This window comes from Carcharhinus amblyrhynchos, chromosome 2, assembly GCF_965287045.1.
Source record: "Carcharhinus amblyrhynchos chromosome 2, sCarAmb.v2.hapA, whole genome shotgun sequence".
NCBI classification, from domain to species: domain Eukaryota; kingdom Metazoa; phylum Chordata; class Chondrichthyes; order Carcharhiniformes; family Carcharhinidae; genus Carcharhinus; species Carcharhinus amblyrhynchos.
Window position 1 is genome coordinate 19,849,556 of NC_137325.1, and position 14,637 is coordinate 19,864,192.

The window sequence follows — 14,637 nt, forward strand, 5'->3', positions numbered from 1 at the left end:
GGAATGAGAACTATGATTGAAGCAAAGTTCCAAGTTTTAAATAATGAAACTGGACAACTTTAAGCTTAGTGGATGAATGCACACTTTTGTGACATCCTAAAATAATTTTTCCCTAGAGGGAGTGTAATAGTTTAAAGTGGATGGACCTAATAATTCCCTTAAAAACAAGGAGATTGACAGTAAATCTTGGACACTTTCCCTGGCTGGGGGAACCAAGAACATCACAGCCTCAATAGGGTGGAGATGATAAATTTCTTCAAAGGGCTGTGAATCTTAATTCTCTCTCCTAGAGATGTGAATACTCAACTAACACTAAAAAATTAAATATGGGGATAGTGCAGGAAGCTCGAACTGTGGATAATCTGATCTTGTTGAACCTACACTGTTAGGTACGTGTTCAGAATTTTAAGTAATTACCCCTTAGAATAGAAAAAATGTTTAATACAGCAGCCATTGATAGTTAAAAGCTTGTGGGCTCAAAGCCCATTCCAGTGGCTTCCAGTGATCTTTGCTTACACTAGCACAATACTTAAACTGAGGTCCTGTGTGCCTATCTATTCTCAGCTAGAGGCACATGGGAACAGGCCCTTTTGGCCTAACTTGTCCATGCTGCCCAGTTTTTACCACTAAGCATTCCCAATTGCCCACATTTGGCCCATATTCCTTTATACCCATGCAAATGTCCATAGATGTAAAAGATTCCAGGGTACTAAGCAATGGCATTTTCTGATTAATTTCCAGGCCAATATTTATCAATGTCAAAATCATTGCTGTTAGAAATTTTTTTTATAATCACTTCATTACCAGTATGCCATATGTAGAACTCTAGACAACTGAATGCATAAGTTACAACATATTGAAAAGTGAGATTTATTTGTGAATTACCATAGGTTTAACATTATAAATGTTACAGTAAATAAACATTTGGCACCACTTCTAGTTTTATACAGAGCATTTTGCATATACAAGAGCAAGTATCATAAATGGCATTTCCTCACTACTCAAATGTTGGTCTGTGGACATTACATGATACTTAGCTAGATTCCCATTTTTCATCTCTATTGTGGAACATAATTGTTGCTTAATATAAATTATGAATACCATGCATTTAAAATGAAATACAACTAAGCTTACCAAGGTTAATCTGCATTACAAATCTACTCAGTTCAGGCCAAATATTTAAACATTTGATATTAATGTATTAAGGAAATTTTATAAGGCACCATGCATAATATTTAAAAAGCTTTTCTTGCTCTCAATCTTGACCAGTGTAGATCTATCAACTCATTTGTTACAGATGCAATAATTAGATATGGTATGGCACATCTGCATGCAGTAAACTACTTACAAATATTAGTCAGTGTTTCTCCAATTTACAAAGTAAAAAGTGAACTGTCAATATTTCCTGAATTGCTGTAAGACTTACACCAGCATTTAACTTCAAATTTGTGTCAGGTCTAAGTTGTGATGTAATCAGGTATAATCAAAGCATTATAATAATAAACATTTATAGTACAGTGAAGACCAGGTTGAGGTACTGCTCATAAGAAACTTGAATCCAGCCATCTTGGTCAGTATCGTATCGTCTGAATACATCAGTCAGTCTCTGTACAAAGAATAATAAATCCTTTTTACATTCAAACCAGCAATGTTTAGCTTTCAGTGTTAAACACTTTTCCTGTTTACCCTCAGAGTAAACAGGATTTAACCTAGGCAAGCTCTGAATTATTAAAATCCAGATTCAATTATAAAGTCAAAATGAAATCCCAAGTTAAGCCAACTAAATCAGGAACTCAACTGGCCCCTGTGCTGACATTTCATGGATATCAGCTGTTAGTGACAATTCACTTCAGTGTGGGAGTCCAGAGGACGTAAAGGGCCATTACAGATCATGAATTGATCACAGCAAGTCTGATCATGCCCTCACCTGATTTACAAGACAATCATTTGATAGCTATTGAGAAGTGATCCTTTTCCTTCCTCTCCATGTGTAGTGACCAATCATTATACTTCCACTTTTGCTTGGGATATGGCCTTCCAGGTTCAATTGCTTTTTTTTTGTCCCACAGTAATGTCAATACACTACCTTAAATCTAATTTGGTACAAGAATCAGGAGTGATAAGTGGTGAAAGTAGTGTTCAATTATTTATCAGTATCTCAGCACAGATGTATTACTATCACTGGAATAGACTCCCACTGAATATTGTAAACTTACAACTCCTTACAATCGTGTTTTACAAAGAGTCTTTCAAAGTCATAGCACTGATGCATTTAAGGGGAAACTAGATAAGCATGTGAAAGGATATCCTGACAGATGAAGTAGAGTGAGAATAACATGTGTGGGACATAATGGCAGCATACATCTTGAGTGCCGAATAGCCTATTTGTGCTGTACAATCAATGCAACAATTTAAAAGCTGGAAGTTTCTACTGAAATATGAAAATTGATGTCAAGAATTATTTTGCACTCCACTCCAGATCACTGCAATTCAAACAAATCTAGCAACTATTTTTTGCACTCACTTTTTCAAGTTTGATTGCTGTAATCTCCACCAGCAATGGATAAATAGTTCTTCTGTATATTCCCATAATTAGCACCTACGAGTTCTCATTAATTCTATACCATTCTTTAAACTTCCTCCTCTTTGTTACATTGTTTTTTTCCTAGTTTAACCTCATGCCTACTTACAGAATGGTCCCAGAAAATTATTAAATGAGCTCAACCTTACCTGCAGTACAATGCAGCACTGAATAAAATCATCAAAGGCTACCTGTCCTCTTCCTTGTCTGTCAAATTTACTAAGAAGAACATTGTAGAATTGGTCTGACAGACGGTACCCTTGAAAAAGGTTAGTGATAAAAGTAATATTTTAGTAAATCTTATAGTGAGCACTGTTACACTTTAACTTTTATATCCACACACACACACAGTAATACAAAACATAAAACAAGGATTGAATTAATTCAAACAAGTTGATTGATTTTCATAGATTTTATTTGAAATAATTAAAATAAAAAATAAACATACAGGTGGCATCATCCTTGGGAGTGACTGGATTGGTTTAGACCCAGGAAGGTACAGGGAAACAGACCATGAATTCTAATAGTGAATTCAGCCCATCAAGTCTGCACTGATCACAATCTCACCCATTTACCCAAGCTAGTCCCCCTAGTACTAAGGGGCAATTTAGCATAGCAATTCCACGTAACCCGCACATCTTTGGACTGTGGGAGGAAACCCACACAGACACAGGGAGAACATGCAAACTCCACAGAGACAGTGACCCAAGTCAGGAATTGAACCTAGGTCCCTGGCACTGAGACAACAGTGCTAACCACTGTGCCACCCAGTACTTGGTGCTGACCTATAATACCTAAATAAGTCCCATGTAGCCCGCAATTTTATTTCATAACAACACTGGTAAGATCAGGGACCGTGACATCATCTCTCTGATGAGGATTTCAAAAGGAATTGAAGAGTGGGGGCAGAAATAATGTATTTGAACAAAAAAGAATGACTTGAAAATGGTATCCACACCGTTTAGTTTATTTGGCAGAACAGATGTCAGCAGCTTAATCAACTGTAGATAAATTACTAGTTTAGCTACAAAGAATGATTTTAACATTAATCCTTCACTTTGGCGACCAGTTATTTATTAGGGTTGTGGCATCCTGTACTACATGATAAAGACAAATGATTTAAAATTGCAGTGAGACAGTGGCAGTGTCATTGGTAATCCAAAGGCCTAGGCAATGCTCTAGGGACATGGGTTCAAATCCCATTACAGCAGGTGGTGAAATTAAAAGCTAGTCTGTCACGTGATCATGAAACTATCAGTCATAAATATCCAGCTGGTTCGATAAAATCTTTTAGGGAAGGAAATCTGGCATCCTTAGTCTGACCTACCTTTAACTCCAGACCATAGCAATGTGGCTGATTCTTAACTACCCTCTGAAATGGCCCACCAAATCTTAGTTCATAGGCAATTAAGAGTGGGCAACAAGTGCTGATCCAACCAGCAACACCCACATCCCATGAAAGAAAAAAGGGAACACAGCATTGAGTATCGCTAATTACACATTACTGCCAAGAACTTGATTCATCTTTTTGTTCACTGGATATTCCAGTTGAAAAACCAACAGAATTGGGAGCAAAATAGCAAAGGTAAAACTAAAGTGCTAAATGGTGAGATTACCAATGTCCGTCACTAGTCTTGTCATAGTGGGTAAACCTGGGTCACGTGACTGGTCATCTTGGCTAGAGGCTGAAAGGTCTTCTATTGTGCTCCAATCTCAAATTATTATTATAATGAATGATTACAGCATACATAAAAAAGCTTTCACCAACATTACACTTCAGAAAACATCCTCAAATCAGAAAAGATTCTTTTAATACATGGGAGATTAAAATGTTGCATTTTAATCTCAGTTCTGGTCATTATCCACACCCCTTATTGACTGACAAAACCTGTAATATATTGAGATCACTATTCTAACTTACCCAAAATGGCAATCTGAAAATAAAAGTTCTGTAACTCCTGCTTGCTGTTTTTCCCCACTTACCATTTCAAAAAAAAACTAATTAACTCGTTACCACTCAAATTCTTTTCAGCAACTTACCAAAACCTGATAATGCTTGTTTAAGTTCATTCTTGTCAATGGAATTAGAGTTGTCTCGGTCGTAAGTTCGAAAGATGTTCTGCCAGTCGTTTATGTACTTCCAAAGGCCCATGAATTCATTGAAATCCACTCCTCCTCTATTATTCCGGTCAAACATTCCTGTATTTACAATAAAGCTAAAATGTGCCATTGTGTAACAAAATTTCACATGATGCCATATTAATTAATGTTGATATCTAAAATATCAATGCAAAGAGAACTTCCTATCAGTTGGAAAGGACATAAAATACTCTGTGACAATCTGTCAAGCACTACACAATGTGCATTTTACCCAATAGGAACATAGGTGAGATCATCCAACCACCTTTCAATGCTCCACAACAAGTGGAGAAAGGATTCTCCTCTTGATGATGGATCTGAACCCAGGTAGAAGGACTATTACTGACTACCTAGCTTCTAGCGAACTATCAAACTATGGAAACGTCAAGGAATATCAACACTATTATGCCCATTCTAATTCAAACTTGCCAAACCATACATTCATTCCACAATTTCTATCCTTTTCGGGTTTTTTTTAGGTAAAAAGTTAGGAAGGGGTCATGGATTTGTATTTGAAACAATCACAAATTAGCCATTAACAACCGCACAAATGGATATTCTCTGTACAAATCTTTAAAAGTGATCCACTTTGATTTGATCCATTGGTTGGTTGACTTAATATTGCTCTGTAGAAAGTTTTATGCATTGTCATTGATGAGCAGATGATCAGGAATATTGTTTGGGTATTCAAACAATGTCAAAGATTATTCCAAAGTAATCTTTAGTCCTGACTTCCAATACACATGGTTATTAGTACAGAAGGAAGATCCACATTTACATCTAATTCTTTGAAAACAGTTTCAGAGCCATTAACTATTGTCACTCCCAGAAAGCATCATGTCCCATACCCCACCTCTTACACTTACAAATTTTCTTTCTTGCATTTAATGCAGGGCTTTTCCCAATAGCTTAACATAACATTAATACTTTTGCTCTAAAATGACAGTTCGTTGTCTGATTAAAACCAAATGAAATGGAATGAACTGGTACTTACCTACGATGGACCTGACGGTCTTTGGATTGAAGGGTGTCCACGTTCCTGATAAAGAAAAATAAAAATACTGATTTATCCTTGGGAATTTTACATTGGTGCGCAAGTCACCTCAGCTCACTTCAGCTGTATAAGGCAGTGATTTTAGCAAATGTACGACCAGTGAGCTTGCACAAGTCAGTGGGGAGAGACTGCAGTCAAAGTGAGATTCAGCTGGAATGAGAGTATAGGGAACTTGGAGCAGAGTCAGAATTTGGTGCTGAGAGGAAAGAGCGCTCAACTTTGTGAGGAGCAGAGAGGCAGACCCGTGAGAGAAACGCAAGGGCAAGTGAAAGGTAGAAAGAAATCAAATTGTGCTGTCACAGCCAGCAGGTAAGTCATTAGCTGGTGACTGTTAAGTAGTTTTTTCTGGCTTGGCATTGTAGTTGTTTTGTAAGTTAACTTAAGGGTTAAGTCATGGCAGGAGGTCCCAGGCCCAAATCATGCTCCCCTTGTGCGATGTGGGAATTCAGGGATTCTTCCAGTGTCCTTGGCTCCTCCACATGCAAGACGCGTATCCAGCTGCAGCTCCTGTTAGACTGCTTGATTGCTCTGGAGCTGCAGATGGATTCACTGTGGAGCATCTATGATGCTGAGGAACTGATGGGTAGCACATTTAGTGAGTTGGTCATACCACAGATAAAAATTACTGAGGGAGATAGGGAATGGGTGACCACTAGACAGAGGAAGAGTAGGAAGGCAGTGCAGGGGTCCCCTGTGGTCATCTTTTGGGTACTGTTGGGAGAGTGGCTCACCAGGGAAAGGTGGCAGCAGCCAGGTTCACGGCACTGTAACTGGCTCTGCTATACAGGAGAGCAGAAAAAGACTACCAAAGCTATAGTGATAGGGGACTCAATTGTAACGGGAATAGACAAGTGTTTCTGTGGACACAAATGAGACTCCAGAATGTTTTATTGCTTTCCTGGTGCAACGATGTTTCAGAGCAGCTGCAGGACATCCTAGAGGGGAAGGATGAACAGCCGACTGTCGTGGTGCATACAGACACCAATGATCTAGGTAAAAAAAACAGGATGAGGTCCTTCCAGCTAAATTTAAGGAATTAGGAGTTAAACTAAAAAGTAGGATTTCAAAGATAGCAATCTCAGGATTGCTACCAGAGCCACTTGTAGTCAAATGTAGGAGTGTCAGGGTAGCTAAGATGAATATGTGGCTTGAGGGATAGTGCAAGAGGGAGGGATTCAAATTCTTAGGACATCAGAACAGGTTGTGGGGGGAGGTGGGATCAGTACAAATCAGACTGTCTGCACCCAGGCAGGACTGGAACCAATGTCCCAGGGAGAGTGTTTGCGAGTGCTGTTGGGGAGAGTTTAAACTAATGTGTCAGGGAAATGGGAACCGATGCAGAAAGTCAGGGGGAGGTAAAGTGGGGACAGAAACAAAACAGCAAGGGGAAAAGTGGAAGGCTGAGAAACCAAAGACAAAAATCAAAAAGGATTGCAGTACAGAGACTGGGGAGAACTCAGTGAATGGATCCGGTAAGGTCAAGATAAATAAAAAAACGGAGTATACAAAATATGCCAGGACAGATGGTCTGAGAAAGCAGGCCAGAGAGCAAGGGAAGTCTAGATTTCAATGCAAGAGGCAGATGAACTCAGGGCATGGATGAGTACATGGGACTGGGATATTATAGCTATTACTGAAACATAGCTAAAGGAGGGGCATGACTGGCAGCTCAATGTTCCAGCGTACAGATGCTATAGGAAAGAGAACAGGAGATGAGAGAAGGGGGAATTGCGTTTTTGATTAGCGAGAACATCACAGCAGTACTGAGAGGGGATATATCAAGAGTTCGCCTACTGAGCCTATATGGGTAGAACTGAGAATTAAGGAGGGAGAGATCACTTTGATAGGATAGTACTACGGGCCCCAAATAGTCAGCGGAAAATTGAGGAGCAAACATGTCAGAAGATTACAAGAAAAATAGAGTGGTAGTAGGGGACTTTAACTTTCCCAACATTAACTGGGACAGCCATAGTATTAGGGGCTTGGATGGAGAGAAATTTGTGTATTCAGGAGGAATTTCTCATTCAACATGTGGCTGGCCCGACTAGAGAGGGGGCAAAACTTGATCTCCTCTTGGAAAATAAGGAAGGGCAGGTGACATAAGTGTTACTGAGGGATCACTTTGGGACCAGTGACCATAATTCTATTAGTTTTAAGATAGCTATGGAGAATGCTAGATCTGACCCAAAAGTTAAAACTCCAAATTGGGATAAGACCAATTTTGATGGTATTAGACAGGAACTTTCAGTAGTTGACTGGGGGAGTTTGTTGGCAGGCAAAGGGACATCTGGTAAATGGGAGGCTTTCAAAAGTGTATTAACTAGGGTCCAGGGATAAGCATATTCCTTTTAGAATGAATGGCAATGCTGGTAGAAATAGGGAATCCTGGATGACTTTGGATATTAAGGCCCTATTCAAAAAGAAGGAGGGGGCATTTGACATGCATAGGCAGCTGGGATCAAGTGGATCCCTTGGAGTGTAGAGGTTGTCAAATAGAGTTGAGAGAGAAATCAGGAGGGCAAAAAGGGGACATGACAGTGCTTTGGTAGATAAGGCAAAGGAGAATCCAAAGAACTCAAATACATAAAGGGGGACTAGGGAGAGAGTAGGGCCTTTTAAGGGTCAACAAGGTCATTTATGTACAGATCCGCAAGTGATGGGTGAGATCCTATATGAATATTTCTCATCGTTATTTACTGCTGAGAAAGGCACGGAACTTGGGGAAATAAACAGTGATGTTTTGAGAAGTGTATATATTACAAAGAAGGTGCTGTAAGTCTTAAAGTGCATCAAGATAGATACATCTCCGGAATCTGATGAAATGTATCCCAGGACATTGTGGGAAGCTAGGGAGGCCATTTTAAATAATAAATTTTAATAAAAATAGCAAGTTCTCTAGCAGAGATATCTGAATCATCAACAGCCACAAGTGAGGTGTCCGAAGATTGGAGGGTTAGCAAATGTTGTGCCTTTGCTTAAGAGAGATTGCAGGGAAAAGCCTGAGAACTGCAGACTGGTGAGCCTAATGTCTATAGGGGGTAAGATATTACAAAGTAGATACATGATTTACAGGCATTTAGAGAAGCAAGGAACAGTTAGCATGGTTTTGAGAGTGGAAAAGCATGTCTCACAAATTTGATTTGGGTTTTTTGAAGGGGTAAGCAAGAAGATAGATGAGGGCAGTGCAGTCGATGTTGTCTACATGGACTTTAGCAAGTCCTTTGACAAGGTACCACACGGTAGATTGCTGCATTAGGTTAAATCTCACGGGATCCAGGGTGAGGTAGCCAACCGGATACAAAATTGGTGGTTTTACAGGGTTATTTTTCAAACTGGAGGCTTGTGACCAGTGGTGTGCCAGGGATTGGTGCTGGATCCGCTGTTATGTTATTTATTTGATGATTTGGATGGGAATTTATGGGGCATGCTTAGTAAGTTTGAAGATGACATCAAGATTGGTGGCATGCTGGACAGTGAAGAAAGTTATCTAGGATTGCCATGGGATCTTGATCAATTGGGCCAGTGGGCCAATAAATGGCAGAACCTACTCAGTTAATGGTAGAGTGTTGAGGAGAGTTACAGAACAAAGATCTAGGAGTACAGGTTCATAGTTCCTTAGAAGTGGAGTCACAGATAGACAGGATGAAGGCAGTGACATTCGCCATACTTGGTTTCATTGGTCAGAACATTGAATACAGCAGTTGTATAAGACATTAGTAAGGCTACACTTGGAATACTGTGTACATTTCTGGTCACCCTATTATAGAAAGAATATTATTGAACTAGAAAGGGTGCAGAAAAGATTTACTAGGATGCTACTGAAACTTGACGGTTTGAGTTATAAGGAGAAACTGGATAGACTGGGACCTTTTTTCCCTGTGGTGTAGGAGACTTAGGGGTTATCTTATGGAGTTCTATAAAATAATGAGGGGCATAGGTAAGGTAGATAGTCAACATCTTTCCCCAAAGACAGGGGAGTCTAAAACTAATGGACATAGGTTTAAGGTGAGATGGGAGAGATACAAAAGGGTCCAGGAGACAATTTTTTCACTCAAGAGGATGGCGAGTGTCTGGAACGAGCTGCCTGAAGCAGTAGCAGAGATGGGTACAATTTTGTCTTTTAAAAAGCATTTAGACAGTTAGATGGGTAAGATGGGAATAGAGGGAAATGGACCAAAAGTGTGCAATTGGGACTAGCTTAATTGTAAAAACTGAGTGGCATAGACAAGTTGGGCAGAAGGGTTTGTTTCCATGCCGTAAATTTCTAAGGTTGTGTAATCTCCTTTTTGTTCTTTGCATATTAACTGCAGCGAAGAAAGTGATTGGGCAATTCAATTTCAGGAAGAGTTGTGAAAATGCCCAGGAATTAAATGTTCGTCTCTTCACCACTTACATGCATTTGGGGAGGGGAGTGGCAAGTGTGCATCAAAAATACTCTTGCTGCTGTGTTCTATATTGTTTTGCCTTATCATAAAGTAAATGTTACAAAAGTTACCATTTTTATGGTAGTCAACTTGCCCTAGAGTTCTAACCTTTCTAAATCTCTGCTCAAATCACAGAAACCAAAACAGTAACTTTTGTTTGAGTAATGTTGAACTGAATGCTCAGTTTTATTTCCCATGAGCCATTTAAAAAAATTCACATCCAGTATTTTGTCTTCTGCATAAGCCAGCACTGCTACATTTTCTATGTATCTCACATGATTACGAAATTAAAAACTGCTTCAATAACATGCTCACTCAATGACATTTTTGTAGTTTTCAGGACACTGTAAAATTAAAGAGTTTGCACATTCTGACTTACCATTGGATAAAGCCTGCTGAAGCTCACTTTCAGATATAACGCCACTTCGGTCTCTATCAACTCTGAAACAAACACAAAGACATGAAAATAAAGCTCCAAGATGTAAGAACAGTACTATTTATACTTCTGTGGACTCCACACACACTTCTATAGAAGAAACCAAAACAAAAGTCCATCCCATTGTATCTAGCATCACCTATACTGCAGGAAATGAAGACGCTAATTATATTTACTATTGTAAACAGGTCAATAATTTGCCTTCAATTCCCTGGACTTCACTCTTAGCTAACTGACTTTTGTGACTCATGCCTTCTGAAGCTCAAAGTACCCAAAAACATTTCCCTGTCCAATATTTTGGCACCTCTTTAAAAAAAATAAGGGTATGACTTAGCATGAATTTGTAAAGGCTGTCTGTTCAGTTGAAAATTGCAGCTTCTGTCACTTTATTCTTATGCTGGTAATTTTCCAACAGCATATGTTAGGCTAACATTTTCACATGTCCCAAACAGCAGAATAATGTGCGCAATTTTCCAATCTTTCATTCATTTGTTCATGGGATGGCAGTGGCTCTATCTGAAAGTATTTTTATTGTCCATCCTTAAGCACAGATCCCTGACAGTGGCAGAGCAGTTGAATATAATAGTTAAGACAACATTTGGGACACCGTTTTTATCAGTCATGGCATAGTGCATAAGAACAAGGAGGTAATGTTGCAGCATTTTGGTTAGACCACAGCTGGATTACTGTGTGCAGTTCTAGTCACCTACTATAGGAAGGATGTGATTGCACTAGAGGGGATACAAAGGAGATTCACCAGGACAAAGGCAAAATATTGTGAATGCGTCATCCAAACTCATCTATTCTCTCTCCACAGATGCTGTCAGACTGCTGAGAAATTTCTAGCGTTTTCTGTTTTTGTTTCAGATTCATCAGGATGTTGCCTGGAATGGAGCATTTGAACTTTAAGGAGACAATGAATATTGTTTTCCCTAGAGCAGAGAAGGCTAAGTGGGAACATGTTTGAAGTGGATAAGATTATGAGGGGTATGGACAGGGAAGCAGCTGTCCCCCTTGGTTGTGGGGTCAATCACGAGAGGGCATATGTTTTGGGATAAGGTGCAGGAGATTCAGAGGGGATTTTTCACTCAGACAGTGGTGGGAATCTGGAATGCACAGCCTGGGAAGATGATGGAGGCCAGAAATCTTACAACTTTTAAAAAGTTGTTAGATAAACATGTGAAACATCATAACATTCATGGATACTGGACAAGTGCTGGAAAATGGGTTTAGTTCAACTTTATCGGTAGTTATTGTCTGCGCAGACTTGATTGGCCAAAGGGCCTTTTCTGTGCTGTATGACTCGAACAAGACACTACTGTGTCTAACATTGTCCCAACAGGCAGCTTGACCAAAACTGCAACTCTGTGGGAACATGTAGCAGCAGTGTCTTTGTTCAAGACAGATTCAGTGGAACCAAAGAATGGAAATTGTGATTTAAAAAACTGCAGAGAAGTTGAAATATATTACAAAAGGGAAGCAGCTTCCACTGCATGAAAACTCAAAGCACACAAAATGAAACTTAATTGAATCAGACCATATTTGCCAAGTGATTGCCAAAAAAAGGAAGTGAATATTCACCAAACAATAGCAAGTACATTGCTGCTGGAAACGAACTTAATTGACTTTAAACCTCAACCGTAACCAAGAACAATCAATCACACGCACAAGTAAAGCTCTGTATTTTCCATAATAAACTCCATTAAAATACCAAATACAACTCCTATTACAGAAGTTTCCACAGTACCTCTCAAAGGCTAGAAGTTAATCCTAGCATAACTAACATTGCTTAGCAACTACAAAAAAAAACTACATAGGTATCAAACAAAGCTCTGGTGCAGAAATTCTGTTACTGATAGAATGAACTCTTCAATCCATTTTTACAGCTCAATCTCATTCCAGAATAACTCAACCATACGACAAACAATCAAAATGTAAGATTTGCAAAAGTGTCTTCTTTCAAGGTTGAAAAGACAGGAGTGGTTTGCTAATGTAGTGTGTTTCCTCCAGGTGCTCCAGTTTCCTCCCAGTCCAAAGATTTGCAGGTTAGGTGGATGGGCCTTGCTAAATTGCCCCTTAGTGTCCAAAGATGTGCAAGTGTGTGGGGTTACCAGATTGGGGATGGGCTTGGATAAGATGATCTTTCAGAGAGTCAATGGGCTGAATGGTCTCCTTCTGTACTGTAGAAAGTCTATGAAAGTTAGAAATATTTTTCCCATGTAATCTTGCTAAATATTATTTTTTCATTCAAACTTTCTGGCCAAAGCACCACTTTGCATATGCAAACTGAATTGTTGTAAGGTTTTCAACCACCTACCTTCTCAATCGACCAACATCTTTGCATCATTGTAAAGCCTAAAACTACACACAATGGTATTGATACAATTTTATATTTATACTTTCAACCTAGATTGAGAAGATTTAATCTGAAGTCTGGACCTATAGTCAGCCTTTGTGCATTATTTAAAAGTTATCCCAATTCACCCATTTGATCTCAGTACCTATTGTGAACTCACTGCAGAGCAGTAAGAACACAAACAAAATCCTACACCCTAACCTGCCATGTGAAAATAGATTGAAACCACTTAGTGTTTCAATGTTTTCCCTTTTGCAGCTCCGCTGAAGGGAAAAACTAATGCTGCAGTCCCACTGGTACTGACTTCCCCCCCAGTGCTACAGGCAAAACACTGAGTCTTTACTTGGGGAATAGAAAGTGAGTGGTAATAAGTAATTTTACTCTGAGGGCAGGTGCAAACAACAGGTATAATTACATCCTCAGATACCCAATGTAAGCAGGTTGTTCATGGAACATGGTCATGGAAGAGACAGAGGGGAAAACTTGTCGACTTCCTTCCTTTCCCAGGAACAAAGGCTGATTGTAATATCCCCAGTACCATAAGTCAAGTTCAAATTGGTATGGGTTTGTCCTATGCTACATTTTACATCTACACAGAAATCTGAACAGTACTACAAAGTATAGCAGATGTAATTATAACAGGTAACCACCTTGATTTTCTTCAAACCAGACTGATGTTATTGGTTTCCCATGACTCATCTATTCTTGATATCTTAATATGAAATAGTGAACTGAATGAAAACACAATATGCAGTTTTCAGCACATCCCAGAATGTACATCTGCTTCAGTTCTAGTGTAAAGTATTGAAACGATATCCTAGCAACTGAAAATGGTAAACTTGCCAGTGATCAGCATAACTTCAGTTTTTCACTTGCCTCGAAAAGAAACAGAACCCACGCCAGGATCGTGGGTTTCCCACAAATATGTATTTCTTTAAATTCAGAATTTTAGATCAACGCTTCATTTGGCAATATAACTCCATAAACACTTAAAGATGCTTTAACTTCCTTGTAACAATAACGAAACGTCGTAGAAACAGACTATTTCCTAGGCCATTAGAGTTAGTCAGGAACTACAAACCAGTCTCACCTCACACCCCAGTGCCCACTATGATGAGGGGCCCAGCCTCTCTACCCCAGTGCCTAACCTGAGGAACCGTGGCAGCCTTCACTTCACCCTCAGTGCCCACCAAGGGAAGTGCCCAGTCCCTATCGCCCACCCCACCAACGCCCACCCATGGGGGCAATCTCCCCCCAGCCTTCAGTGCCCACTCTGGAGGTGGGGGGGGTGGAATGGTGGGGGGAGAACTATGGTCTCCCTCCCCAACCAGCCCTACGCAGAGGCGGTCCTTCTCTCTCGCCAGGCACACATTCCGCGGAGGCTGTCGATCCGGTACCTCTGGAAGACGTTCCAGAGGAAGCCCTGGTCAGGGAGGCCGTTGTTCGGTTGCTGCTGCGGCGGTGGTGGTCTGTACTGGTAGGCCATCGGGGACAGTTAGCGCCACGAGCCGATTAACGACCGCTCCCCCCTCCCTCGCGGTACCGTACGCCCACCACTTCCGCCAGTGTCACCTGACACGCCCCGCGCCTGCGCCACCTGACCCCGCCCCCTTCCCCGCACTGTGTCTGCGCTCCTGACCTCGCTGC

At 40.2% G+C, this 14,637-nt stretch overlaps 1 protein-coding gene across 1 annotated transcript; it reads right to left on the reverse strand.

The window, feature by feature from the left end:
* Positions 1–1,207: 1,207 nt before the first annotated feature.
* pdcd6 (programmed cell death 6) lies at positions 1,208–14,561 on the reverse strand. Its single transcript, XM_080203206.1, has 6 exons — positions 14,388–14,561; positions 10,578–10,639; positions 5,715–5,759; positions 4,622–4,780; positions 2,731–2,840; positions 1,208–1,606 (listed from the first exon to the last, which is right to left on the reverse strand). Exons 1-6 carry the CDS (start codon positions 14,474–14,476, stop codon positions 1,508–1,510), a joined length of 564 nt encoding a protein of 187 aa, XP_080059332.1. The 5' UTR covers positions 14,477–14,561; the 3' UTR covers positions 1,208–1,507.
* Positions 14,562–14,637: the final 76 nt, after the last annotated feature.

Bases quoted from the DNA above. Each gene is read 5' to 3' on its own strand.
- pdcd6 (XM_080203206.1), bottom strand. From the start codon at position 14,476: ATGGCCTACCAGTACAGACCACCACCGCCGCAGCAGCAACCGAACAAC. The intron at 5,760-10,577 runs GTAAGTCAGAAT...TTTCTTTATCAG, and splicing joins TCAGCAGGCTTTATCCAATG to GAACGTGGACACCCTTCAAT. The intron at 2,841-4,621 runs GTAAGTTGCTGA...ACCTTTTTCAAG, and splicing joins ACAAGCATTATCAGGTTTTG to GGTACCGTCTGTCAGACCAA.